General features: G+C 42.7%; 2 protein-coding genes across 4 annotated transcripts in view; both read right to left on the bottom strand.

Moving 5' to 3' along the window:
- Positions 1-5,065: 5,065 nt before the first annotated feature.
- On the bottom strand, positions 5,066-12,163 carry LOC113407993 (exocyst complex component 1-like). Its single transcript, XM_026659324.2, has 4 exons — positions 12,031-12,163; positions 8,460-8,590; positions 5,268-5,496; positions 5,066-5,148 (listed from the first exon to the last, which is right to left on the bottom strand). Exons 1-4 carry the CDS (start codon positions 12,161-12,163, stop codon positions 5,066-5,068), a joined length of 576 nt encoding a protein of 191 aa, XP_026515109.2.
- Positions 12,164-15,025: 2,862 nt separating this feature from the next.
- Positions 15,026-27,840, bottom strand: part of P4HA2 (prolyl 4-hydroxylase subunit alpha 2) — a 51,360-nt gene continuing 38,545 nt past the window's right edge. The window contains exons 11-17 of one of the 3 annotated variants that reach the window (XM_024213351.3): positions 26,149-26,248; positions 24,225-24,278; positions 22,057-22,116; positions 21,922-21,987; positions 17,911-17,979; positions 16,906-17,002; positions 15,026-15,525 (exon numbers count right to left, since the gene is read on the bottom strand). In XM_024213351.3, coding sequence (XP_024069119.1) covers positions 15,455-15,525; positions 16,906-17,002; positions 17,911-17,979; positions 21,922-21,987; positions 22,057-22,116; positions 24,225-24,278; positions 26,149-26,248 — 517 coding nt within the window. In that variant the 3' untranslated portion in view covers positions 15,026-15,454. The remainder of the gene's footprint in view (positions 15,526-16,905; positions 17,003-17,910; positions 17,980-21,921; positions 21,988-22,056; positions 22,117-24,224; positions 24,279-26,148; positions 26,249-27,840) is intronic. The other 2 variants (XM_024213350.3, XM_024213349.3) reach the window with 2 other exon arrangements.

The raw sequence follows: 27,840 nt of genomic DNA, 5'->3' as shown, positions 1-27,840 counted from the left end.
TCTAGGAATTATTTCAGGGAAGTTCTCTGGCCTGTGTGATACGGGAGCTCAGATTGATTGATCACAATGGTCCCTTCTGGCCTTGGAATCTATGAAAACCTGAGCCAGAGCTCAGGTATTATGTTTAATGGAGATCATGAAAGCCCTTACATACTTGTGGCTGAGGTGGTAGTGTTTCATTTACTCCCACCCATGTAAGAAATAGGGGAAAGAGAAGGGAATCAAACCAGAAACAAGAAATACTACATTGTATGTTAATTGCACTTTGGAAGATTATTATAATTGCTTCCACTGTCAAACCACCTGAGGTTAAGACATTGTGGCATGTCCTATAGAGGGATCAGCAATGCCACATATACAGTTGTCCATCTGGAGCACAGGCGTTTGATTCTGTACTTGCCAGCTAGGCAGCGGCTGCTCGATTCAGAAGGGAAATCACGCACAGCTGCCACACAGTCAAAGGAACAAGTAGTCCCACTGGGACTAATTATCATCCCCAATAAGCTAATGCTTGAATCAGAACCACTACGCTCAACTTCTCCTACTCCAAAGTGATGAGTCATTTTGAGATTCTCTACCCTTCTTCACATTTCTTACATGGGCAGGAAGAGAAATGGGTATGGCTGGAAATAGAAAGACCACAGATGACTCAGCAAGTTACCCCTTAAACCAGATAGCTGGGAAAGCTTTTGCATGTTCTTTAGCTCTCTCTAGCTCTGTTTCTCTCAGGTTGGCCCCTTGCACTGGTGGTGGCTGAACTTCAGAGGTGTTCATTTGCAGGAGAGCCATCCGCTGACAAAAGCCACAGGCATAGAAAAGGTCCAGATTCTGTCACTGTGAGTGATGTTACTGTGAATGTAGTCCCTGAAGGATTCGCAACTATGATGGTGGCCATGGCCATTCACTCTCCTCTGGGATTTTCTCATTTCCTTGGTGCTTGAGACTGAAGTGGAGCTTTGTTTCCGACTGGCAGCCAGTGAGAATGACCAGGCTCAGATCCAGCCGTGGAATGTTACACACATACATAAAAGGCTAAAAAGAAAGTCAAGACCCATCTTGTGCTTTTACTGTACACGGGAGTGGAGAGGCCTGCACATAAGTTGGGGAAGTCAGTGGGGCTACTCTTATGAGGAAGGTAAGCAGGACCTGGCCCTTGGCTTGGAGAAGACTTCTCCTGGTTTTCTTTTTTAGGGCTGTCAAGCGATTAAAAGAATTAATTGCGTGACTTAAAAAATTAATTGAGATTAAGCGCAGTGTTAAACAATAAGAGCATAACATTTATTTAAATATTTTTGGATGTTTTCTACATTTTCAAATATATTGATTTCAATTATAACACAGAATACAAAGTGTACAGTGCTCACTTTATATTTATTTTTGATTACGAGTATATGCACGGTAAAAAAAACAAAAGAAATAGTATTTTTCAATTCACCTAATTCAAGTACTGTAGTACAACCTCTTTATCATGAAAGTTAAACTTACAAATGTAGAATTATGTACAAAAATAACTGCATTCAAAAAATAAAACAACGTAAAACTTTGGCGCCTGCAAGTCCACTCAGTCCTACTTCTTGTTCAGCCAATCGCTCAGACAAACACGTTTGTTTACATTTGCAGGAGATAATGCTGCCCGCTTCTTATTTACAATATCACCTGAAAGTGAGAACAGGCGTTCACATGGCACTGTTGTAGCCGGTGTCTCAAGATATTTACGTGCCAGATGTACTAAAGATTCATATGTCCTTTCAGGCTTCAATCACCATTCCAGGGAACATGCATCCATCCTGATGATGGGTTCTGCTCGATAACAATCCAAAGCAGAGCAGACTGACGCATGTTCATTTTCATTATCTTAGTCAGATGCCACCAGCAGAAAGTTGATTTTCTTTTTTGGTGGTTCGGGTTCTGTAGTTTCTGCATCTGTGTGTTGCTCTTTTAAGACTTCCGAAAGCATGCTCCACATCTCGTCCCTCTCAGATTTTGGAAGGCATTTCAGATTCTTAAACCTTGGATCGAGTGCTGTGCTATTTTTAGAAATTTCACATTGGTACCTTCTTTGGGTTTTGTCAAATCTGCATTGAAAGTGTTCTTAAAATGAACATGTGCTGGGTCATCATCCGAGACTGCTATAACATGAAATATATGGCAGAATGTGGGTAAAACAGAGCAGGGGACATACAATTCTCCCCCAAGGAGTTCAGTCACAAATTTAATTAAAGCATTTAACGAGCGTCATCAGCATGGAAGCATGTCCTCTGGAATGGTGGCGGAAGCATGAAGGGGCATATGAAAGTTTAGCATATCTGGCATGTAAATACCTTGCAATGCCGGCTACAAAAGTGCCATGGAAATGCCTGTTCTCACTTTCAGGTGACATTGTAAATAAGAAGAGGGCAGCATTATCTCCTTTAAATATAAACAAACTTGTTTGTCTTAGCGATTGGCTGAACAAGAAGTAGGACTGAGAGGACTTGTAGGCTCTAAATTTTACATTGCACTCAAAAACAAAACAGTTATGTAATAAAATAAAATCTACATTTGTACGTTGCACTTTCACGACAAAGAGATTGCACTAGAGTACTTGTATGAGGTGAAGTGGAGAATACTATTTCTTTTGTTTATCATTTTTACAGTGCAAATATTTGTAATCAAAAATAATATTCACTGATTTCAATTACAATATCTATGAAAATGTAGAAAAACATCCAAAATATGTAATAAATTTCAATTGGTATTCTATTGTTTAACAGTGTGATTAAAACTGCGATTAATTGCGATTAATTTTTTTAATCGCGATTATTTTTTTTTAGTTAATTGCATGAGTAAACTGCAATTAATTGACAGCCCTAATTTTTTTCCATTTGCAATAACAATGTACCAAATGCTAATCCAGGTCCTCTAGTTACCTCCTCATTTCGCACTAGCAAAAGGAGCGGGAGTACCATCACCTGAAATGAGGGTTGTCGTTTCAGCACAGCAGGAACTACAACCCTGCTTGAAAGAAATCCTTGCTACAGATTGAGGAGAAGTTGAATGGTCTAATATTTCCAGTCCACACAGGGGACAAGAAAGAAGACAACAAGCTACACGTACGAGAGTCTGAAATGATCCTTTAATAAAAGACATTCAGTCCGCACTGTGGGATAGATGAAGGAGCGTGTGAAATGCCTGGGATTACAATGAGGGCGTGTCCAGGATATCTGTTTTTGATCCCATGTTTTGTTTCAGAACATTTGGAAATAATATTTCTTAGCACAAACACTCTGCAAAACAATTGACATTTATTTTCTGGTTCAACAAGCAAATAACTTTAGATGGATAAGTTTTAAAACAGGGTTCGCAACCTTTTTCTTTCTGAGGCCCTTCCCCCCCCCCCACATTATAAAATTTCCACAGCCCACCTGTGCCACAACAACTATTTTTCTGCATATAAAAGCCAGAGACAGTGTTAGGGGGTAGCAGGCAGGGCAACTGCCCAGGGCCCCACGCCACAGGGGGCCTTGTGAAGCTAAGTTGCTCAGGCTTTGGTTTCAGCCCCAGATGGCGGGCCTCAGGGCCCCGGGCTTCAGCCCCACGTGGTGGGGCTTCAGCTTTCTGCCCTGGGCCCCAGCAAGTCTAATGCCAGCCCTGCTTGGTGGCCCCCCTGAAACCTGCTCATGGCCCCCGCACTCTTGATTGAGAACCAGTTTTAAAAGACATATTAGGGTTTGGTTGCATGAAGATTCTTAGCCTAGTTTATAGTGGAGTGCTGTAGGGAGAGCTCAGAAACTAGGAATTTAATTTCTTCTGTGACTATTCAGGCCTTACAAGAGTCAGAGGTATCATTTCTATGGAGCAAAATTACTTAAAATGTTTAATTTTCATCCAGCCAGTGCTTGAAATCAAGTGGGTGTCTTCTATTCTTGATTCTCTTTCCTGACCGTAAGGGGAAATTTTAGGTGAACAATGTCAAAGGAACATACTAAATCCAGGACAACTTGTTAAAGCTGGAGAATTCTTGGGAACCAATTTCTGCTGAAGCTCTAGGACAGAGGTGGGCAAACTACGGCTCGCGGGCCACATCTGGCCCACGGGACCCTCCTGCCTGGCCCCTGAGCTCCTGGCCTGGGAGGCTAGCCCCTGGCCCCTCCCCTGCTGTTCCCCCTCCCCTGCAGCCTCAGTTTGCCCCACCGCCAACGCAATGCTCTGGGTGGCGGAGCTGCGAGCTCCTGGGGCAGCACAGCTGCAGAGCAGCTCTGACCCGGTCTCTGTGCTGCGCAGTGTGTGGCTGTAGTGCCGCCAGTCACCGGTGCTCCAGGCAACGCGGTAAGGGGGCAGGGAGCGGGGGGGAGGGGTGGATAGAGGGCAAGGGAGTTCGGGAGGTGGTCATGGGGCGGGGGTGTGGATAGGGGTCAGGGCAGTCAGAGGGCAGGGAACAGGGGGGTTGAATGGGGGCAGGGATCTGGGGGGCAGTCAGGAAGGAGGTGGGGGTTGGATGGGGCAGCAGGGGGCAGTTAAGGGCAGGGGTTCTGGGGGCAGTCAGGGGACAGGGAAAAGGGGTGGTTGGATGGGGCAGGGATCCGGCAGGGAGGCAGTCAGGAAGGAGGGGGGGTTGGATGGGGCAGCAAGGGGCAGTTAGCGGCAGGGTTCCGGGGGCGGTCAGGGAGCGGGGGTGTGTGTGAATGGGGTAGGGGTCCCGGGGGGCCGTCAGAGAAGAAGGGGGGGGTGGATGGGACAGTAGTCCTGGGGGTGGGCCATCAGGGGGCGAGAAATGGGGGAGGCGGATAGGGGGTGGGGGCTGGGCCACGCCCACCTCCCCTAACTGGCCCTCCATACAATTTTGGAAACGCGATGTGGCCCTTCGGTCAAAAGTTTGCCTGCCCCTGCTCTAGGAATTATTTAAATTACAACAAAACAAAACAAAACAAACCCATGCTTTCTCATGCGACAATAAAGACTTGCTCCATGACAATTCCATATGCAAAATGGTACCACCTGGGCAGTTTATTAGACTTAGACTTAATTACTTTGTTGAAAGTTTAGTATTGAACGTGCAGTGTACACAATGGCCCAGATTCTAGTCTCACTCTGCACCAGGTGTAACTCCACTGACTGTGATGCAGTAACTTCGGATTGGTATTGGTGTAAGCGAGCTCAGAATCAGACCTAAAGTATTCAGAATAGAGGTTGTTAGGTATAACATAAATTAGGCCAGTTTTAATAAGGCTCAAGCTCAGAGCATTGCACCCAGTTGTGTTCCTATAAGCAGCCCAGAAGGCACGCACAGTTCAAAACCTGTATACAAAGTTTCAAGGCAAGCATCGTATCTTCAGATACTTGGAAGTGTCCAGTGTCGCTCATATAATCGTCGTCAAAATTCACAAACTCAATGTCCCTTCTGTAGTGAATTTTACTCATTTTCCGTATGCAGCGTGTAAACGCATATTTGGCTGCAGTGCTGAAGGCTTCCCAGCTATAAACATGTTCAAAATGCATGTCAAACTTCGGGTAATCCTACAAATTAAAACAACAAGCATTATGTAATCCAAGAGCTGTCAGCTAGCTATGAGAAGTATAGCTATATAAGAAGTCTAGAGCCAATATGCAAGACACATGCTGACTGGTATTTCATATTTATATTACTGTAGCAACCAGAGGCCCCAGTCAAGATTAGGGCCACATTGTGCTAGATGATATATCAAACACAGACAAAGGGCTTGTCTACAGTACTGGCTGCATCGACGGGCAGCGATCGATCCAACGGGGGTTGATTTATCGTGTCTAGTCTAGACGCGATAAATCGCCCACCGAACGCTCTCCCGTCGACTCCGATACCACACCTGGGCGAAAGGAGCAGGCGGAGTCGACAGGAGAGTGTCAGATGTCGATTTACCACAGTGAAGACACTGCGGTAAGTAGATCTAAGTATGTCGCCTTCAGCTACGTTATTCATGTAGCTGAAGTTGCGTAACGTAGATCAATCCCCCCCCAGTGTAGACCAGGCCAAAGATATAGTCTCTGCCCTGAAGAGGTTACCATTTCAGAGAGCGAGATCCTGGGCCCCCATTCCATCTAAGGCAATGCAAACCACCTGGAAAGCTGGGGTTCCCTTGCTGTAGGGGAATTCTCGTGGTGTGACGCTGGCATAGCTGGCTCCACATACACCTCTACCCCAATATAACGCGGTCCTCGGGAGGCAAAAAATCTTACCGCATTATAGGTGAAAGCGCGTTATATCGAACTTGCTTTGATCCACCGGAGTGCGCAGCCCCGCCCCACTGGAACGCGGCTTTACCGCATTATATCCGAATTCGTGTTATATCGGGTCGCGTTATATCAGGGTAGAGGTGTACCTGCTCCTCTTGGTTTAAGGGGGATGGTGGAAGCAGGTTGGGGCAAAAGGGGAGCCAGGGAAGGTGGGACCAGAGCACAGCATGTAATTGTCGCTGAGCCTGCTCTAACTTGCGCTGGAGGCTGCTTTGAGTCCCGTAGAACCATCTTTGCCTGCCCCCCTACAGCTGAGGATTTAGACCTAAGGACAGAGTGACATGAAGAGATGGGCAGAAAGTCTTAGACATGTAGTCCAATGCATTGATTTGGGTTACTGCAGATAGTGGGCAGTAAATATATGGTTGATTGTATTCTGAATATTTACATCTGTTGTACGTGCATTGTGTGTTTTTTCTTGTAGGTTTCCTTCCTCCATCCAAATGGGCAGAGTGGTGCATTAAATGTTCAAATGTTTCTTATCTTGTCTTCTTCCCCCGCCAAAGCAACCAAACAGCCGAAGTATCTCTTCACAGGCCAGCTGCTGACCAGGGTATGGGCTTTTCAGATCTTTTGAACTGGAGTAGATTTCACACATGAACACCTGTGGGAAGAGCATGTGCTACCTTGGCTGTTTCCCCAATGAGACTACTTTATTCATGCCAGAAAAACCAATCACCTTTGGTATCTAGGATAAAGCCCAGGACTTAGTTTCTTAGGACAGTCAACACTAACGTGGCCATCCCACAATCTGTTCACCTGTAGGCTACAAATTCTGTTCCATAGGAGGCCGATAGATCGATCGCTATCCGCCAATCCGGCAGGTAGTGTAGACGTACACTAAGGCACCTCTGAAAGTGGCATTTAGAAGCCAACTTAAGTGCTTTCGAACGTTTTACCTGGCACCTTGACATGGAAAGAACTGGAGTGGGGGTGAGAGGCAGGCAAACACTGAGATTTCATATGCCAAGACTAATATTCATACCAAAAAATATCTGAAAAGGCCCAACTCTCACCATTGTTAGACACCGCTCTTACCCAAATCAATGCAGCTGAAGTAGATAACAACTGACAGACCTTTTTTTAATGCTAGGCCTCTCCTTGATAGAAAACCACAGTTAAGCATCTGTGACCCAGGAACCTCTTAGTGCCAACTGGCAGGGGGCACAGCGGGGATCTATAGGGGTTACGGCCATCCCCGGCGTCTGACACGTGCATTCCAGTTCAAAGAGTGTCATGTGAAGTCTCAAATAAAAGCTGGTGTCACCCTGGTTATTAGCATTGTTGCGAAAAGCCGGCACGGATGTTGTGTAAAGACTTATGTACATACACCGAAAATTATGAGGTCTGTGTTTAGAGACTGGTCACCTGCAAAGGGGAAATCAGGTTTCCTGTCAGACAAGAAATGTTTATCTAGCTGGCTGTTTACATATAAATTAAGTATTGTGTAGGCTGAACTGAATGTGTGGATTTCAGACAAACTAATAGGAAGAGAAAAACAAGAAGGGAGGGAAGAGAATCTTATCTGGAGGTCCCCATCAAAGACTTGCTCTACTGTACTTGGTGGACAAAGGATACGCACCTTCACCCTTCATGGAGGAAGCAAAAGGACAGTGATTTTGCTTCATGACAAAGGGGTCTCAACCAGGCTTGGCTGGAAAAAATGCTGGAGAGAAATTCGGGTGAGAGAGACTTCTGCAGTCAGGAAGTTAACTTGTTAGTTAAATGTAATCTCTAGAAAGCATGTTAGGATTTTGCTTTATATGTAACCATTTGTTTCCAATACTCTTACTCACTATCGCTAGAATCTCTGTTCTTTGATGATATATTTGTAGTGAAAACAAGAATAAGTTTAAGTACTGTGGTGTTCAGCAACGTGCTGGTCCCCAGCCGTATCGTACAAGCTGGTGTGTCCTGTTCCTTTGGGAATAGCAGGCCTGGTGATTCGACGAGCATTCAGCGAGAAAAGGGCAGGACGCTGCAGGGAATGCTGGAGTTGGTGTGTGCCTAGCACTACCTGTACGGAAAGAGCGAGGCCTGCGGAGGCCTGAAAGGTCTGCCACAGACTGGTGGTTTCTGGGAGCTGATCCACAGCACAGACAAGATTACTTCCTGCTAAGGGCAGGTGGTGGTGAGGTGCCTTACAAGAACCTTCACATTATCCCCACCAATTATCTGTGAGGTAACCATCACAGAGCAACTCGACTTACTTGCATGGCCTCTTTTCCATCTATCAAGGTTAGATCTTTCAGCAGCCACATACAATCAATTTTGTACTGGATGCTTGTCTTCTCCTCTACAGTGATCAAATAAGTGATTTTCACATCTTTTTCTCTGGTAACTGGGACAGGAAATAACAACAAATAACATTAAATGTAGAACAAAGACAAGTACAAGTATTTAATTTAGTGAACATGGGGAATCTGGATTTTTAGGTGTTTTCCCCTTTCAACTAGAGGGATGCATTGGCTGCATAGTGGTTAATGAAATGTGTCTCCACACACTACCGTCAAGCCAGGGTTTAACAAACCAGGTATCTGAACTTGCTTTCCATTTCTGGCATGGAAGGAAAGGGCGTGGTTCTTCTTCTGCCTACACACTGTAAGATAAGAGGATGCCTTTCCGGGGTAGAGATAGTCCACATGGCATCAGCATCTATCATGCACAGGAGCTGGCTGTTCAAACACAGTGAGAAAACTTCCTCGCTGATGTAATAACAGCTCCTGTGCAATCTGAAAGCATTTTTACAAAGCTCCCCAAAGTCCTTTACACGTACCCTCTGGCCCTATATGTATGGAGCCAGACGGACACTTGCCCAGCCCAGGGTCGGTGTGGAGTCACACCACCCCATGTTAAGTGCCAGGAAGGATTGGGCTTCCTTCCAGAGCACCCAGGCACTCAAGAAGTGGCGTAGCGTGCACAATCCCTTGGAGGATGCAGCATGTACCCTCTGACTAGCTAGTTCTGGCATAGAGTAGGGAAAAGGGGCAGACAATCCCCGCCCCCGCCCCCACCCCCCACGCCTCTTCCTTTGAGTTGCCTAGTAGCCTGGGGTTTCAAGGACGGAGTGGTCCCTATGCTCTGCTGAGTGCAAGGGCTACAGTGTGCCTGGCTTCTGCATGAGGTCACCTGAGCAACAGTCAGCCACAATCCTACCCTGTAGGAAACACTTCACCCCTGAAATACAGCCACATCTGGGGCAGGAGGAGACAACCCTATGGGAACCAGTGCACAGCCAGGAACTGCTAGCTACAGGTGAAGGGCAACTCCTGCTATTACAAAGAGTGCCATGGGAACACTGAATTACATCCAGAACAGACATGACTTAGGTCTTTTAAAGTATCAGCTACATCCTTCCCAACAAAAGTAATGGAACTCAATCGAATGATGCTACTAACTGTGGCTTCCAATACCAGCCTTTTGGTGTTCAATCATCTGTCTTCTTCCTGTCCGCCAGCTTCTCATATGCTGGGCTATTGGTGGTGCTAGAAAACAAGTTCAGCTAAGTGATAAAGTGCGCATTGCATGAAGTGAAGGTTATGAGAGGAGTAAGGCAGTCCAGTCACCAAAAGACTGACACCATCCACAGTTCTAGTGGATTTTAAGCAATTAAACACATTCAATTAATGCTGCCTGGTATTAACAAAAACAACAACCCAGCCATAAATTGCTGTTTATATCTGCTGTTGGAAACATCAAGCTTATTAAACTGTCACAAGATCATAATCTGCTATATAGTCATGTTAATGCAAACCATACCAAGCCTATTTTTACATGCTTGAGATGTTTGGGTATGAATATGGCGCTTGATCCACTTCCCTTCAGTGGTGTAACTTTCATCATCGTTAACAGGAGCTGGAAGTATGCAGCAAGAACGACACTCTTCTAAGTGGGGAAAACTGTGACTAACATGCATAATTGGGCCCTTCCTAATGAATAGATGAGCACTGTTCGTGGATAGAGATAAATATTGTGTACATCACTATAACATCTGTCAATGTGCTGGGACTGTCGGCATCACAGGAAGATCACACTGAATGACAGAGGGAAAAAAGCTATTCAGTTATATCACTGAAACCAGTTCCTCCCTGGGACAGGCATAGTCCATAAACGCCTTTGTAGAGCTAGATAAAAGGCAAGTATCCAAGGCTGCCTTAGAGGGAACTGGTTTGCTTTTCTCAGACCCTTTAGTATAATTTTGCTTTTTGCATTTTTATGCATGTCTTTTATATCATCTTGCAGAACATATTGCTGTTTTATATTGATAAAGTAAACACATTTATTTGTGGGATGGAGCTATTCTGCAGGCTTGTAGGGAAAAACCCCTCTTTGTTCAAAGTACAGAGGCCATAATAAACTGGAAAATGATTTTATACCATGCTACATTTGCAATATGTCACTAGTGCTCACAACAGACAAGTGTGACTTGTATTGTATTAGCATGGATTGGGATTTAGCAACCAGTAATTGGTAACATTAGCCCAATTAGAAATAGGCTGTGCCTCAAATTTATACATCTTTAAAACAATTATTGTGTGATAATTCATGTGCATTACATATCAGTGTGTTTTATTAATCATGAATATAAAATAGCTGAGGAAAGAACATCTTTAGGATTAAATTATTGCTTTAATTTCACCTTTTAAGTATTCAAAAAACAACCCACCCCATCCAAAAAGCCCACCCCCTAGCATCAAATACTGCATTTTTCAATTAAAGTCAAAACCTGGCTGACATTGAAGATAGTTGGGAGCTTTAAGTAAATGCACATAGATTTCATTGAATTCTGTTCTGTGTTACTAAACTTTTGGTTTTTTCCCCTCCTCCCATTATCTTCTAGCAAATCTTCACTCTCTTTGGGTAGATGAATACACGAGATACAACTTTTAACACTAACTTTTTTTATCATCTTCTAAAGGTGGAGTATGTTTGCCTGGAACATTGCCAATAGTGAGGTTATTGAGAACCCTGAAAATAATTAGTTATGTTTGAAAAGACCAGGGAGCAGAATGGTGGATGCAGAGAGCTTTGATATTGTTACTCTAAATCGGCTTTGAGTAGTGGACAGGGAATTAATTTTAAATGCATTTTTTTAAATAAAAGACCACTTTCATAAGAATTGCCATCAGAGTCTTCTCATTATGAAGAATTTATCAGTAGCAATACGGAGAGTCAAAAGGTATTTGCCAGCTTAAACATAATGCTTTTCGTATTCACTCCAGAATGAAAATATATTCTCGCAGAGGTGAAGCAAGTAATTGGAATTGTGTGGCTCAGATCCCAAATATTCTCCATGAAGTGTCACCGGGTTTGTGATATCAATTCCATTGCAAAATTATATCATTATTAATCATTTATAGAACACTGCAAATCTCCACAGTGCTTCTACAGAGTAAGAGAGACACAGTAGAGAATACTGTCATTTCCATCTAAATGTGCAATTAATTTCAAGGGGAAATGACATCTATTAAAAAGCAGTTAAGTGTCAAATGTATTACTTTAATATTGTTAACAGCTTCTTGTTAAATATTCTTTACATTTCTAGACAAACTTGGCTCTAAAAAAAAAAACCCCTCTTGTTTAAACCTGATGTACTAATGTCCCCAAATTACAATAATTATGGTAAATTGAAAATGTTAAAAAAAAAAAATCCATTCAGATTACTAGATAAAAATAGCTGCTGTTATGTGTTACACCCTGTGAAATATAGAAGCATGAGCAGTGCGTTTATGAGACAGAATTCTACCAGGTTAAAATAATTGTGTGAAGTAATCACCATACCTGTAACGCACAAATAGGATTGCTCCTCTCCCTGCATAGTGGAAGGCATTGATAATTCCAAGACATGCACAAGCTTCTCTCTTTTAGGTCTGAAAACAATGTCCTGGAGGCTCATTTTTAGGCTTGCTGACATAGTTAGTCTATCTTCTATAAAGCCAGGGAGCAGAATGGTGGATGCAATCTGACAAGCTATGCACACATCTCCAAGTGTACTGGACACCCAGGAGTTTGAAACATTGTTTTGCAGAAAAGCCCAGACTCTCCAGACCTAATAGAGCAATACTTTACAAATCAGATTAGCTATAAGAGAATACTGTACACAGTATAATGAAGGGCCATGCCCCGAGGGTTCAAACACTTTCATACACACTCATTCCACCTCTTTCTCTGCAAGAGAGGCTGGAGGCTAGGTGAGCGTATCCGTTATGTATTATACGCATTTACCTGGAAAAACAGGAGCAAGTGAACAGAAGTCAGTTTGGTGTGTGAATTACCCATTTGTCTATCCTAGCCCTCTTGGTTGAGATGGTGTGACTTGCAGTTTTTGACTAGAGTTCTGATCTGGTCTGTTGGAGCCTCTATACATACCATGGTGATGGTCATTCTAGAAATCTATAGCTACAATAGATAGATTCTTCTCCCACACCGTGAAATTCAAATGAGTTAAAATCTTAGGTTTTGGCCCATCTCGGTTTCATCCAAATGTTTGTGGGTTTGCTATAGGCTGCGCACATTGTTATAAAATAAAGCACATAATTTCTTGTGTTTTTGTTGTGCTTAAGAGATTTTGCCAACATAGCTACAGCTCATCATCAGTGGAGTTTTCTGAAGAAACAGCCAGAAACCACAAGAACTCTTAGCAACTCTTGTGGACAAAGAGCTGTGAAAGATTACAGAGAAACTACCAAATTGTAGTCAATAGTTCTGTGTAAAGGACACCGCAGATTAAACGGGATTGCCCTCAGGATCAGATAAACAGGGGTTCTGTTCCTGTCTGCTACTGGACTCACTATGTGGGCTTGGGCAAGGCATATAGCCATTCTATGCCTCAGTTTCCATCTATAAAATTGGGACGACACTTACCAAGCTTTAAGAAACACTCCGATTTTCAAATGGAGAGTGTAGCGTATTGCATTTATTACCATAGGTTTTGTGAAAGTGCTTATGATTTCACATTACTTACTGCAGCTGTTTGTAGGATAAAGAGATTTATTCACAAATAATTATTCAATGAACAACCCTTCCCGTCCACATCGGTCACAGTGAACGATTCAATCAGCTCTATTAGTTTATTTAACTTTCCAGCCTTCTCTTCAAGGGTGTATTTGCCTCTCATGGTGAAATTAAAACTTATGATGAGTACTTTATAGAATCAGGCCTAAGCATGTGCCAGACTTTAAGCACGTAATTCCATTGAATTCAATGGAAATATTTACATGCTAAAATGTAGGCACGTGCCGAAGCTTATTGCTGAATCAGAGCCACACTATCCTACCATCGTACCAGGGATGGTGATGTCCATTATACCTGCCATATGAAATCCAATACGCTCTAAATTGCTCTTTCCCTAAGAACACCATCTAGTAGGTGTAGTGCTTCCAGCCCTCAAGAGGATGTTGACAGATAATTGTTTTAAATATTAGTTCATTCAACAGTTACTTCACAAATGTACAATGGAGAAGAAACCAACGTTCATCTTATGATAACATTATGGATGCAATTAGACATTGCGAGTTAACTGAATTTTTTGTCTCTGAAGTCTCTTCTGAATGTCAATGCCATTACCATTAGCCCAATATATTCTTTAAGCAGTAATGTAGGTTTTTATGGTTCACTCTAAGGAGTTCACTTGAAATCACGAATACTCTAAAACATTCACCCTCATACCAGTACTGGCCAGAAGAACTCCCATTGAAGTCAACACCCCGGCACATCTGCACAAGAGTCAGCCACAATCTGGCTCGGTATTTCTTAATTTTTTCCTCAAAACATTTCTTCTCAATTCTGCTAGATCTTCTGTGCTATTAACTCCCCATAATTAATCATCTCCTACCTTTTGAAGTAATTGTAAAGCACCTAAATACAGATATTAGGCCCCAATTTCTACTGTCTTGTGCTTTGTGTAGTCTTATCCTCTAGCCCTTGCCCCTTTATGAAACCATCGTGATTTGGAAGCACTTAACACTCCCTTCATATGTGTTAAGTGACCAACACAAGATGCAAGGCAGTTGGGAATTGGCTCCTTGTGTGTCTGGTACAGAAGAAAATGATAATAATGACCTGAGCACAAGAACACATGCCCCAATCTATCCAGATGCTTAAGCACGTGCTGAAACTTTGCTAGTGAGTTGTCCTGTGGACTTCAAGCTAAGCATTTGCTTAAGTGCTTTATTAGATCAGAGGCGTCCTGCAGCAAAAAGGCACAGTACTATGCAATGGAAATGTCTGCTTTTGGGATGAAAAAAATCACAAAAATTCAAAGGCTCCACACAAAAATAATGAAAATGTTTAAAATCGTAACTAGAGACTGTCATCAATCTACCTATGTATTTTTCAAAGATTTTAGGTCTCCCTTATACAATTATTTCCTAAAGATAATGGAAGCATAGGAGTTTATTGTGTTGTACGTTTTTTTGTATTTCTTATTTTAAGAATGACAGTGACAAGTCTATGTTAACTGGAGTAAGCTCGGGCCCAAATCCGGAGGTTCTTACCCAAGCAACACATTCACTGATGTCAATTCAGACAAAGGCAAAATCCAGGCCAAGTCACACCATGATAAGCATGTGGTAAGATTTCAATACAGCTACACCTATTTACACAATGGGCTCAGTCTGGTTTCACTAGGAGGTGTGGGGGCTCAGCGCCTTGTGTGATCGAGCTCGGAAGTTCTAGTCCAAATCGGATCATAAACATTTCTAAATGAAGCAAATGGCCCAGACCCATAGATAAGCTATGATACAGCATTAGACACAAGCTCACAGTAGAGGACATCTTTTTTTTTTGAAACAGCATTTATTTGTTAAAACTTGCAATCCATAGAAATACAATAAATTTAACATGTACACCAAACTTTGGTTCGATGAAATATTTAACATCTAAAACATCTGAGGAATGAAAGGCACAAGACCAGGCGCTCAAATGCAGTGAATCACCAAAAGTGCTGTTTGTACTGCTATGACAGAAGAAAGAAATTGGGAGGGTGTGGTGAGAAGGTGAAACTGGGGGAGGGATGGGGAAAATAACAGTTACCAAGTACTGCCAAGTCATTAGAGCCTTTTGCTTCTTTCACTTATCGATGTGACATTCTTTTTAAAAAGTGCCAGAGCTCTTTCATAATAGAAGATGGATCATTTCTTAGAAATGAACTGAAAGAGAAAGAGAAGGAAAGGGACAAAAGGAAGAGCTGGTAGCAGGCTGAATTTCAGTCAACCTCTGTTGATCCACAAGGTCTTAAGAACTCATTCCCTCTTTCGTGGAACCATTTGTTTGAAACTGTGGAACAAAGAGATAAATTAGTTAGAACTGTACATGGAGCCTGCATGTAACCTTCAAAGTTTGGTTTCTAGGGATGAAATTTTGTTTGGATTAACAAAATAAGGTGGTTGAACTGGATGGTTGTGTTCCTCCTTCTCCCACACAAGAGCTAAAGAGACTCAGGGGAGGGGGTTCAAGGTACCTTTCCAATTCCGGGGCCAGTCTTAACTTACAGCAATGGTGGCAACATTCCCCTTTGCATTATTCTGCCAATTTGGGATCACCCCGCAGTGTGGGGTGCTCTGGTAATTCTCCCTCTGCAATGCCCTTTATGCTGGAGTGGGAGAATGGGTGGTGTAGACCTCTGTGCAGCCTGGTGCATTCCCATAAATATTCTCAGCTAATGAATCCACTTTCTATATTCCAGCACAAAGCAGCTGGATAGAGGATTGAGGATGTGGACTTTTGTTCACTGGCTGTGGATGTGAACATCTGAGGCCCAAAGGTAGAATTCACTTTCCATTGGCCTGACAACGTCAGAATCTATTTACTTCCAGAACCTGTTGTAAAACTGTCTATTTTGAATAGGTGATGATGAAAAAGATATTCCAGTGCAAGGTTAGAATTAGCTGGGGGACACACACATGCCAATTGCTTTACTTAGGGTGATCTGAAAGTAACCAGTTCCTAAGTACACTGCAGAAAAAGCTCTTCTCTTTGGGTTCCATTTGATCTTCTCTTAATTGTGTTATTTCTCGTAAGTGCTCTGGAAGTGTCAGTACAGTAGAAGTTATTCAGATACTATTTAGTCAAAACTACATTGTCACTTTCCAGGCCACCAGTTCAGCTAACGAGTCCACTTTCTATATTCCAGACAGAGTATGTCACCTGGGGATATGACCACAAAGGGACCTCTGTAATTACTTAGGTCCCTATCCTGCAAACACTTATACATGTGTTTAACTTTTAAGCAGGTAAGTAGTCACACCGACCTCAGTGGGACTACTTGCACATTTAAAGTTAAGTCCATCTATATGTTTTCGTAGGATCAGTGCCTTGAACCCCAATTATCCTTGATTTTCACGGCATCTGGATCTAGAGATGTACCATATTGAATCAGCAGCCTTATAAGTGTTCTCAACATGAAAAAAAAGGACATTCACAACATTGACCAGAGAATGCAATAACTGGGTGTCATGTGTGATTTTTATTTGATGCAACACTGGTGGAGTGATGTATATTTATGACTCAAAATGGCAAAAGTAAAAACGGCAATGCCAAAACTACAGAATCCTTTTTGAAGGAAGTTCAAATAATATTATCTTTTCACTGAAAGGGGAATTTATTAGTCAGCTTGCAATTTTTGTTACTAAAGGCAAGTAGAGGACAATGACTTACCCCATTTGCACCCTACTAATACTGGGCAAGCTGCATGCCTTGTTCGATAATCACCCTCGCCACTTCTGAAAAGATTGTACCAAAACACTGCTGTCCCCTGAAAACGGAAGTCTGGATTAAACAACGTTCAACGCAACTATTCAGAATGTGTACATGTGAGAGTGGGTATGAGAGAGAGAAAGTAAAAACACCAAGTACCTGGCTCTTAGTAACTTCACGCTTGTGGCTCACTGCTGACAGTATATCAAAATTAAACAATTTAAACTCCAGCCATTCATTTATCTCACCTTTCTCTTTGCTCTTCTGAGCTTCACATCTGTTAAATAAAAAGTCTCCCATTCCGTCCCTGGCATAGTGCACTCTGGGTTTATGGGACTGTCTATATCTTTATTTAAATTGATCCAAGGTTTCCCTGTTTTATTCCTATGACAGGATGTCAGGAGCTACAACTCTGCATAGGAGAGCCACAGCTGCTGTGCTAATTCACTTGGGCAGCCAAGTCTTAGCTCAAACACATGCATAGAAATTGTTTGGGACTCTTTTTCAGTCAGAGGAAACTAGGGACAGGGACTCCTGAAAGGAGAAAACCTAAGTACTGCCACGCTAAAGGGGAAACTCAAGATGACGTTGCTTTTTGTTCTTATTTAAGATAACAAAGGAAAACCCTAAGGAACGGGCAGATGATGTGTTTAATATCTAGTATGGGTGTACTGTGTCTGGAGCAGGGAGAAATCTTACCTCCATGCAATTCCTTTCCTATTAAAAGCTGCCCTTTGTAGAATTTGCTCACATTGTGTACAGATTGACATTCTACAGCCACCCAGAACCAGGTTTCATTGCTTTCTATAATGGCAATATGTAGGCCCATAATCTAGTGCAGCCCTAAGTAAGTCACTACTACCACTCGTACCATATAAGTGTATGAAAGCAACAATGTTTTCACTAACTTTAGTGTGCATGTGGGGAAAGAGGAGAGGGAGTATATACAAATAAAGCAATTGTTACCTTTTGGGGCCAAATTGCAGCCCCAAAATCTGGGAAAACTGTAGCACCTCCAGCTTCTACATCACTCATCTGGGAAAATAAGTTAACAAAGTCACCATAACACAAACATTTTATGATGCAATGTCAGAGCATGCAAATCACAACCACTGAACCGTTACAAAAGTCCCCAAAGCACCAGTGGTAACACAAAGTTATAACTCATATACTGTATAAACAGACAATTAATGACATGGAGGATGCTGAATTTGAAGTGTGAACAGAACACACAAAACTTGTGTGACAATCAGGGTCCCGACACCCCAAAGGGAGAAGAGGGAGTCTGAACCCCAAAGAATGAGCAGTTGTTGTATACGTTATTGTGTATAAAAATATGCCAATTAAGGTTGATGGGCATTATGAGATATGTATACAGGCTATGGTTATGAATCTATGTATTCATGTATGTACAATAATATGCTCCTGACTATGGATATGATTTTGTTACGGTAAAATTAAGCAAAATTCACAGAACAGTCTTGGTAGAAAGGACAAAGTCAGCGTATGGTCACGGCAGAGCTGAAGCCAAAGTCTGGGCCTGACAGCCTGAGCCCCACCATCTGGGGCTGAAGCCGAAGCCAAAGCTGAAGCCAAAAGTCATGGAGATGTGTTAAAGTCACGGAATCCGTGACCTCCGTGACCAAATCATATCCTTGTTCATGACTAGTACTACAATTTCATGTATACCTCCCAAGCTAGTTGTTTACACAAAACTAACTTCAAGTACCCATCCATTGTCCAGCCAGGCAAAGATAAGGGTGGACCATTAGAGTTAATGGGAAAACACAAACAACTTGAAATTGAAAAGAAAACCCGTCTTGCCAAACTGAAAAAGGAGGGAATTTCCCTCACCATAAATGAACACAGTCTGAGGACAGATCTACACTTAAAATGCTACAGCTTGCGCCACTGTAGCATTTTAATGAAGATACTCTATCGCAATGGGAGAGAGCTCTCCTGTCGGCGTAGTTAATCCACCTCCCCGAGAAGCGGTAGCTATGTTGGTGGGAGAGGTTCTCCAACATGGTGCCATCTACACAGGGGCTAGGTCGATATAACTACGTTGCTCAGGATTGTGGATTTTTCACATCCCTGAGCAATGTAGTTCTCCTGGTCCCGGTATAGGTCTGTAGTGTAGACCAGATCTGAGAGAAAGAACCCCTACCGCCGCAAACCGTTAAAAGGAAAAGGGTTTGAAGTGAAAGGATCCAGAACTGAGGGACAGTCTTGAAGGCATGGGTCTGTTTGTGAACACTGGATTCCCCCCTTACAGGTAGCGGGCATGCTAGGAAACTGAGCAAAGGCAATAGGCAGTTGTATTAGAAAAGGGATTTTTATCTGATGTATAAATGTAAAGACCTGAGGCTGGGTCTTTAAGTTTATTTTCTGTGTAACTTGTATGTGTTTGTCTTCCTTACTATTTCATCTTTGAATCTGTGGTTTTCCTATTAAATAAACCTTTTATTTTTACCCCCAAACAGGTTGTGCAAACAGTGTGGAGTGTGTCCCCCAAAGTTAGCTGGTAACGGGGGAGCAGGTTTCACTCCTTCGGGGTGACGAACCACAGGGGAAGAGTCTTAGCCCTGGTCTATACTGGGGGGGAGGTTGTTTCCGACCTAAGATATGCAACTTCAGCTACGCGAATAGTGTAGCTGAAGTTGCCGTATCTTAGGTCGACTTACCTGGTCATGGGGACAGCAGCGAGTAGACCACTGCCGCTCCCTCGTCGACTCCGCTTCCACCTCTCGAGAGCTAGAGTTCCAGAGTCGACGGGGAGTGCATTCGGGGATCTATTTATCCGCATCTAGACAAGACGCGATAAATCTATCCCCGATAGAGCGATCGCTACCTGCCGATCCGGTGGGTAGTGAAGACCTGCCCTTAGTGTCTGGTAGTTAAGAACTTGGAGTGGATGGATTTGGGGACTCAGAATGGGAAGGGTTGCTGAGAGTAAGTAGGCTGGTGGTAGGCAGGGTGAGATCTTTAAGCGTGCTGTTGGTGTCAGGGCTTTGAGCTACAGCAGCATAGCGGTAAGGCACCTGAAGTTATAAGGCAGGAAAGTGAGAGAACCCCTTACTGGTCTGGGAGATCCTCAGAACGTCTCAGCTTGGTCCATTCTTTAAGGCTCTTAAAGCAGCCAAAGATTTTTGTTCACTTCACATGTATATGTTATATAGAGAGATAAGGTGGGTGAGGTAGTATCTTTTATTGGACCAACTGCTGTTGGTGAGAGAGACAAGTTTTCGAGCCACACAGAGCTCTTCTTCGGGTCTGGGAAAGGTACTGTGAGCGTCACAGTTAAACCCAAGGTGGAACAGATAGTTTAGCATAAGCTGAACAGCACAAGAGTGGCCTCTGCAATCATAGGACAAAAAGAGGGCATTAGTGCCTTTCAGGTTGTTGTAATAAGCCATAAACTCAGCGTCTCTGTTCAGGCTCATCTTTTGAAAGGTTGTGCAGGTTTCCTTTGTGGACGAAGACTGATCGGTCAGAAATGTCTCTATGTATTTCCATTGATTTCAATGGGCTTTAGATCAGGCCCCCGGTGAAGAGGTATAAAACTGGGTTTGACTTCAAAGAGAGCAGAATCAACAGCCAAACCACTATTGCCATCAATGGGAGCAGGATTGGACCTTGTGTTTTGTAAATATTAACGCCACAAATACCATCACACTTTCTCATTTTGATTTGGTCATTATGATTACTTTGGTGTCCAGCTTGGTACCTACAATAACAGGGCACAGGATGCCATTGGCACTGGGGCCAATTCCCTCTCTCCCCAATCTAGAAAGCATAGTGCATGCAGCTTTGCAAATTAAAAACCTACATTTCAGCAACAAAACAATCTTTTATAATAGGCACCTTGGACATACTGACATGCTGTACATGTCATATACGAAGGGAAATTTGCTGTTGTACATGTAGAACTGACAATGTATTTCATTATTATTATTTTTAATCTCAGTCAAGGCTGTTCAGAAAATGTGAAAAGCCCAATATGAGCTATGGTCACTGAAATTTCATCCTAACTAAGAGACCCATTTGGGACCACTGTTTCAGACACTGTTTCATTGTTTCAGTCAAGTTGTTTCTGGTTGTTTTTATAAGCTGCACTTGTCATTTGAAATACCAGCTCATTCAAAACATTTTGCAAATGGGGTGACACCTACCCTGTATCACCCACAAACTATACTATATAACAGGACTGAAGACCCAAACTATTGAGATAGTTATCAGATAACCTCTATGTCACTGTCAGAATAAAACAGCCACGAAAACATAGCCAGGGCAATATACAACTTGGAATCTGCGTGCAGAACTCTCATTAATTTCAGTGGGGATGATTCAGGGAAATCTAGTGTATATGGCCCTTAGGTTCCATGCTGGAAATGCCCCATACTAACATTACTTTATTTTCAGTACTTGCATTTGTAGCAGAGTTTCTTAACTGAAGTAGCGTTTTGTTAGTCATGTCTCCATTTGCAAAGGTAATAACTACACTACAGTATACTAGCTTTGAGCGGAGAGTTACAAAGAGGAAACTGCCAGAAAATCCACAACATCAAGTGCTATCAAACACCGGTGAAAAAGATGGAAGTCCCCTTGACAAACATCTGATGGCTAGGATGCTGAGTGAAAGGTTATGTTTGAAGTTACTCAGCCTCTTTCAAAGTTTCACTTTGAAACTTCTGAGTCAAATTCTCCTCTCGCACCCGTGCAAATCCAGTGAAGTCAATGGATTTGTTCCAGTGTAAACAAGAGAAACATTTAGTCTCTATTCAAATTATGTTTTCCACATTGGGGTTAAACGATACTGAACAGTGATAGCAGCAGATGGTGTGAGAACAAGGAAATACCCATTTTCAGATGCTATAGCTTTTTAGTGAGTCTGTACTACAGCTTGTGCAACTGGTTATTTGTAAAAGTGATGCTTCGGAAAGCATCACTCGACACGTACAGGATTATCATACTTACATAGTTTAAAAAAGTGGCCACACGATTTCCAGTCCCTAAACGCTTGAAAGCATCAGGTTCATCTTTCTATAAAATTAAATGAGAATCAACTGCAAACTTCAAGAGCACAAACAACAAGGACGCAGAGGTACTTACATAGTTAAGAAACGTTGCTAGCCTATTTCCTTCCGTTTTGAGTGTGCTGTCAAAGGGTCGCTGTAATAGATAACAACTTTAACCCAAGTTCCAAACAGGCTCACACTAATGTTACATGCGTGTAACTCTCTGCAGAAACAATTCCAGTAGTTTGACACAAAATGTGGACACTTTATATGGAGTCGCATATAAAGGATTTACGTCTTGTAGCCAAACTACGTTTTGCAAAAGCATGCAATGTGCACATTGAGAAAGTATACGTAGAATTGAATCAATGCAGTTCTTCAGCAATCAGAAGCGTCTGAATGGAAATATTAGGGCATAGAGCACAAACATTCTGCAGATAAATATTATAACCCTTATGAAATTTTCAGTGTGAATGGCAGCTGTATTGGTATTACTGGACCTGATCCAAAGCCTACTGAAGTCAATGGAAAGATCCCCATTCACTTCGGCGGGCTTTGTATCAGACCCCTGGTTCTCCTAAATGTCTGATGCAGCAGCAACAGTACAGGTCTAACCAGCTGTTCCCACATATAATATACTCTGCTCCGGGAAAAGGAGCAGAGTATTTTTAGCTAACTGTGACAGGTTGTAATAGCAATAATGACACCAGCCAGACACTGCCAACTGTCTGGGATTAATGAATGGAACAAGAATCCCAATTTATCATTAATCCCCAGAAAATGCTTGGGGGCCTCATTCATTATTGTTTAGGATCACATACTGAAGTCAGTTTAGGAGTGGCATCAATCACTTCCGATCGCACGATACAAGTGACAATTTATTTTAACGTCTCAAGTGCCAAAAGCAGTAAGGAACTTCAGCCAGGAGATGTTAAGATGCATTGTTACGAAGGAACAACAAGAAAGTCCTGAAGATTAGACAGGTAATGGAGGAAATCAGGATAAAAAAAAAAGCCACTCAAAAATATAAACTATTTCAAATCAATTTTGGATGCAAGAATACATGTCTGTCCTGAAATGGGTTCACAAAAGGCACTGTGATTTAAAACATACACAATCAAATTGAAACCAACAATGTTTAAAATTTGGACCATCACAGGCTTCCAGCATTTCTGCCAAACGCAGCCTATGTGAAGATTTTGGAGTTTTGGTTCCTAAAAACAGGTCTGAAAGTTTTGAGTGATTGACATTAGTGCTCAAAGTGGGACATACTTTTATATTAAAAAATAATAAAAATCACTGTACAAAGTTCTGTGAGGAAACAAAGAGCTGCAAACTTGTGTGGAGATTGCAAAATACGGAAATCTGCAATGCACATAGAGCGGAGAGGACCAGTCCAAACCCATACTGAGTCTAATTGTTGCCTTGCCTTAACTTTGGCAGCAATTACTAGCTAAATTCCAAGTGCAGCTCCTTCCTAAATGCCTAATCCAAGAGTAAAGATTATGCTGGCCAATTTGATGGATAATTTGCGTTCTTTATTGAGATTCTATCAACCTCCTTTAGTTCAAAGTCTTTAAAGAGAATATAAATGTATTTATTTGCATCAAGAGATTACATAGACTCCAAGTTAACAGGAAAGTGATGTTCAGTAAAGCTAACAAGCCAAAACTTGTTTATGAGCAGTAAAAGTTTGGTAATGAACATGAGCCGTCAGTGTTAAAGTTTTGTTTTAATGCTGACGAAGGCCCCGATCCTGTATTCAGAAACATTACTGTGGAACTATGTGCTCATAAAATCAGTGGAATTCTGATGGGTGCAGGGAGTCCATGCTAGTGGGTCCAAATACAGGACCAAAATCTGAATTTGGATTTAACCGTAACACACTAACAAAACATTGGTTTAAACCAAGCAGTTATAAATGGAATACATCCAAAAAGGACAGCGACCCATAGCTCCCCAGAAGGGTTGGCATGGTCATTGACTGTGTTTAGGTGGCACTCGTGGACTCCTACTGTCTCTTTCTGCCTGGTACTCAGAGACCCAATCCTGCAAGTTTCCAAATACCTCCTGCAAGCTGTTAAATACCCAAGCGAACAGGAGCAGAGGTCACTGGCCACCTTGCATGGTCAGGCCCTAGGTTAATATTAAAATCATTGTTCATAAAAACAAACATTATATCATCTCTCAAAATGAACCTTATTTTAAAGTACTATTTGCATTTATCATTAATGTAGAATGAATTTGACACTGTGATCTTACCCTTGAGAAATCAAAATGTGGTTCATACTGTCCTCCCATTCCATAATTAGCAACCTAGGGTGTGGGGGGAAACAAACACATTTAATTGCAAATTAGATAGTTGGGAGGACAAATATTTTCTTCTTGAAGGCAAAGACCCAAACCATATCCACACATGTAGAGGATGTGGCTCTTGAAAGGAATGCATTGCATTCTTACGTTGTCACATATTATGTTTAGTCCACCCTTTTTCTATCCCAAAATAAACACATGAATACATAAATAAATACAAAGTAAGCTGGAAAATGTTTTATTACAGTGAAGGGATATCTAATTAATTGAATGTGGTCACTATAACCGTCTTCTCTTGCTGGATAATTAAGAAACTATTTTAAAATATTAAGCAGAAGCTATTTAAAAAAATAAATAAAGCTGGAAGTGCTGGTCCTTTGGCAATGTTCTGTTAGAATGTTTGACTATTATAGCAAGAGGCTAACAAATGAAAGAACAGAAACAATGATTTTTCACATGCTTGTCCACCACCTCTTTCCACTTCAATATAACACATATAATCCACTGGCCAGGGTGTATTATGTGCTCCTCTATGTGCCTGATCCACAGAGGTTGTGAGTCTGTTAACGCTCCAGCTAGGGAGCCTGGCTTTAGAAGGTGCATGGCCAGTTTCATTCATGGATGTGTAGAGGGACAGGGAGTACCAAAGGTGGATTTAAACCGCCCTTTGCCTCCTGACATGATTTAGTGCAGCCTCAGGGCTGTTCTATACTCTACTCAGCTGCCACAGCCGCTAAGCGGCTATCTGGCACCTGAGAATAGCCAGAGAGCAGCAGTGCTCCAGCCATGTTCTGACACTCCTCCAAAACTGCAGTCTACAAGGGGGAGGCAGAGCTGTTCTGGCAGCTCTGTGCCACTTATGGAACCCCTTACTGCAGGGCCATTCCCTAGGAACAAGATGCAGACAATTCACATTCCCTCTGTATCATCAGAATAGTGCAAAAGGGCTGGAGCAGGGCTCACAGTCTTCATAGCCTTCTCTAGAGGGTGCTAAAGGCAACAGCAATAAGGATGTTATTTTCCTCCCAACCAGGAATCTTCACTTAAAGACTTTTTATTTTTGCCAAATCTTGGATCCCTGCCCAAAGCCCAAGTACAGAGAACATTTAAAGCAGTGGTTCCCAAACTAGGGAAGCAGCTTGTTCAGGGTAAGCCCCTGGCAGGCCGTGCCGGTTTGTTTACCTGCCGCGTCCGCAGGTTCGGCTGATCGCAGCTCCCAGTGGCTGCGGTTTGCCGTTCTCGGCCGGTGGGAGCTGCAGGAAGCGGTGCGGGCCGAGGGACGGGCCTGGAGCGGCGAACCACGGCCACTGGGAGCTGCAATCGGCTGAACCTGCGGATGCGGCAGGTAAACAAACCGGCCTGGCCCGCCAGGGCCTTACTCTGAACAAGCCGCGCCCCTAGTTTGGGAACCACTGCTTTAAATGGACCTACATCGCTGCTGAACTAAGAAAAAGAATCCTCCCCTTGGGTGGGGCTGCTGCACCTCCCTCTAAATGGTAGTACTCGCTAATGGATTGCCAGTGATGCAGATTCTCTGGCTCCACGTCTTATTCCTTGGCTGCCCTCTATCCTTCCATGTTTGCTATCCACAGGGAGAACAAACTGCCCCATTGCACGGCTCTGTAGCAGGAAGTGGAATGCCTACGCTGACACTCTTCATGGGGTCCCTGCCCACCCACACCATGGGAATGTGCTGGCTCTGCGTTGCTTAGGCCTTCTGATACCTGTTGAGTGAGATGGTTGGGAAAATATCCCCTTCCTATACTCACTTCCATGTAAGGCCAAATCCTGACCCACCCGACTGACTGGCGCGCGTGGAAGCTGCTTACAGAACATTGCGATGTTAACCCAGGTAAGAAATATCAGAACCAACCTGCAATAGTTCAGCTGTTTTTACTGTTAATCCCGTGATATGCTGCATTCGGTGATTCACTCTGGCAACAACAGGGTCATCGTGTTCCTCCAACCATGAACTGGGTATGGAGGCGAGGGGAAAAGAGCAAAAAATAAATGAGAAATCCAACATTAGACTCACAACAGCCCTACTTCATTATTTTACCTCACCCACCTTGTCTTTCTAATGTCCTGGGACCAACCCGACTCCCACTACACTGCATACTCCTTCACTCTGCCAGACACAGCTTTACCACATGTGACTCTATACCAGAACCTTTGGTGGTTTCTGCAAGGTTTTGCCACCTGCGAAGTACTTCAAATTTAGTTTCGTTCACAGAAAGCAGAGGCAGGTGTGAAAGCTTTGGTTTTGGTTTTTGCACAGATATAGTAAAACTTTTACTAATAAAAACTGCAAAAAGTGGGTGCTCTTTCTCGAAACTAGAAGGTGAGAATACAGTAAAGAGCTTCCAGGCCTAGCAAAGGGCCATCAACATTCTTATTCACACACGTAAGCCAAAACTTTCTCATTTTCTCTGAGTTTAGTTCCCCAATTTGAGACATTTTAGGCTTCATTGTCTGAGGAGCTGGCCACTTGCTGACACTATTTATTTGTTGGAAAGTGTGACAGAGCATATATGCAAACAACAGTCAAAGGCAGTAACTTTTGAAAAGCTGGAGCAACGTCAGCTTATGTGGCTTAAGCAAATCAGCGGCAAAAGTGCTCCCTTATATAAAATCTTGATAGGTGAAAAAGCTGAGCGATTTGCAGCTTTTCAAGAGCTATAGTGATTTCAAAGATTCTGATCGGTTTTTATGGTGCACCCAGAACCACCGTGGCAGTTATGGAGTTAGCTGTAATGAGGAACCAGCTACAGATCTTGTGATCATCTAAAAAAAACAACAACCCACAAACTTGGGAGAATGCAGTTTTGCAGGCTTGTGATGCTGATGAAGTTGGTTTGTTTTGAAAAATGTTACTCTCATATACACTGGCAAAGAGGACTGAAGAGACTGCAACCACGGGGTACAGACGGTAAAGACAAGCACATGGATTTTTTGGGCCAGTGCAACCCATCACCATCAGCTGAAGCTGTACTGACCTGGCTGCTATGCAAACCTTTGTTGTGTTAAGCACATAAACATGTCTGCTGTTCCTGAAATGTGAAGTTATTCTGCCAACCGCTAGATAACAGGAACCCATTCTACTCACTAGTTTAAAAAAAAAAAAAAATGTGCCTTCCGTTAAAACCTGTCCTGCAACCACAGACTGCCCTGTCCATCAGATATCCCTGCCCAAGATAACACAAGATGGAGACATCACCGTGATTCCCTCCTCCTCTTATCAAATCACTATATTCTGTTTTTAGCACATTACTCAGTTTGTGATCTCGGCCTTTAAGCAAAACTTCCAGGGAACATTTCCACCTTGAGATTTAGCATTGGAAATCTAGGTGCATGTTTCTGGTTGTCTAGGTGCAAAATCTGATTGATTTTTGGATTTCAAAAAAGACTTTCCCTCAGAAGATGCTGTGTGACAGTGTTGCAGGATGCTGGATACTCTCTATATGGGTCTGATTTTCCTGAACAAGAAAAATGAAAACAGAGCCAGCAAAGGAGGCGGAAAACATCATGCAAGGAAGTAGGGTAGAGGTAATAATCAGAAGACTAG

The sequence above is a fragment of the Terrapene carolina genome, unplaced genomic scaffold, assembly GCF_002925995.2.
Source record: "Terrapene carolina triunguis isolate 2854851 unplaced genomic scaffold, T_m_triunguis-2.0 Scaffold629, whole genome shotgun sequence".
NCBI classification, from domain to species: Eukaryota; Metazoa; Chordata; order Testudines; family Emydidae; genus Terrapene; species Terrapene triunguis.
This window is presented reverse-complemented; position numbering and strand designations above follow the sequence as displayed.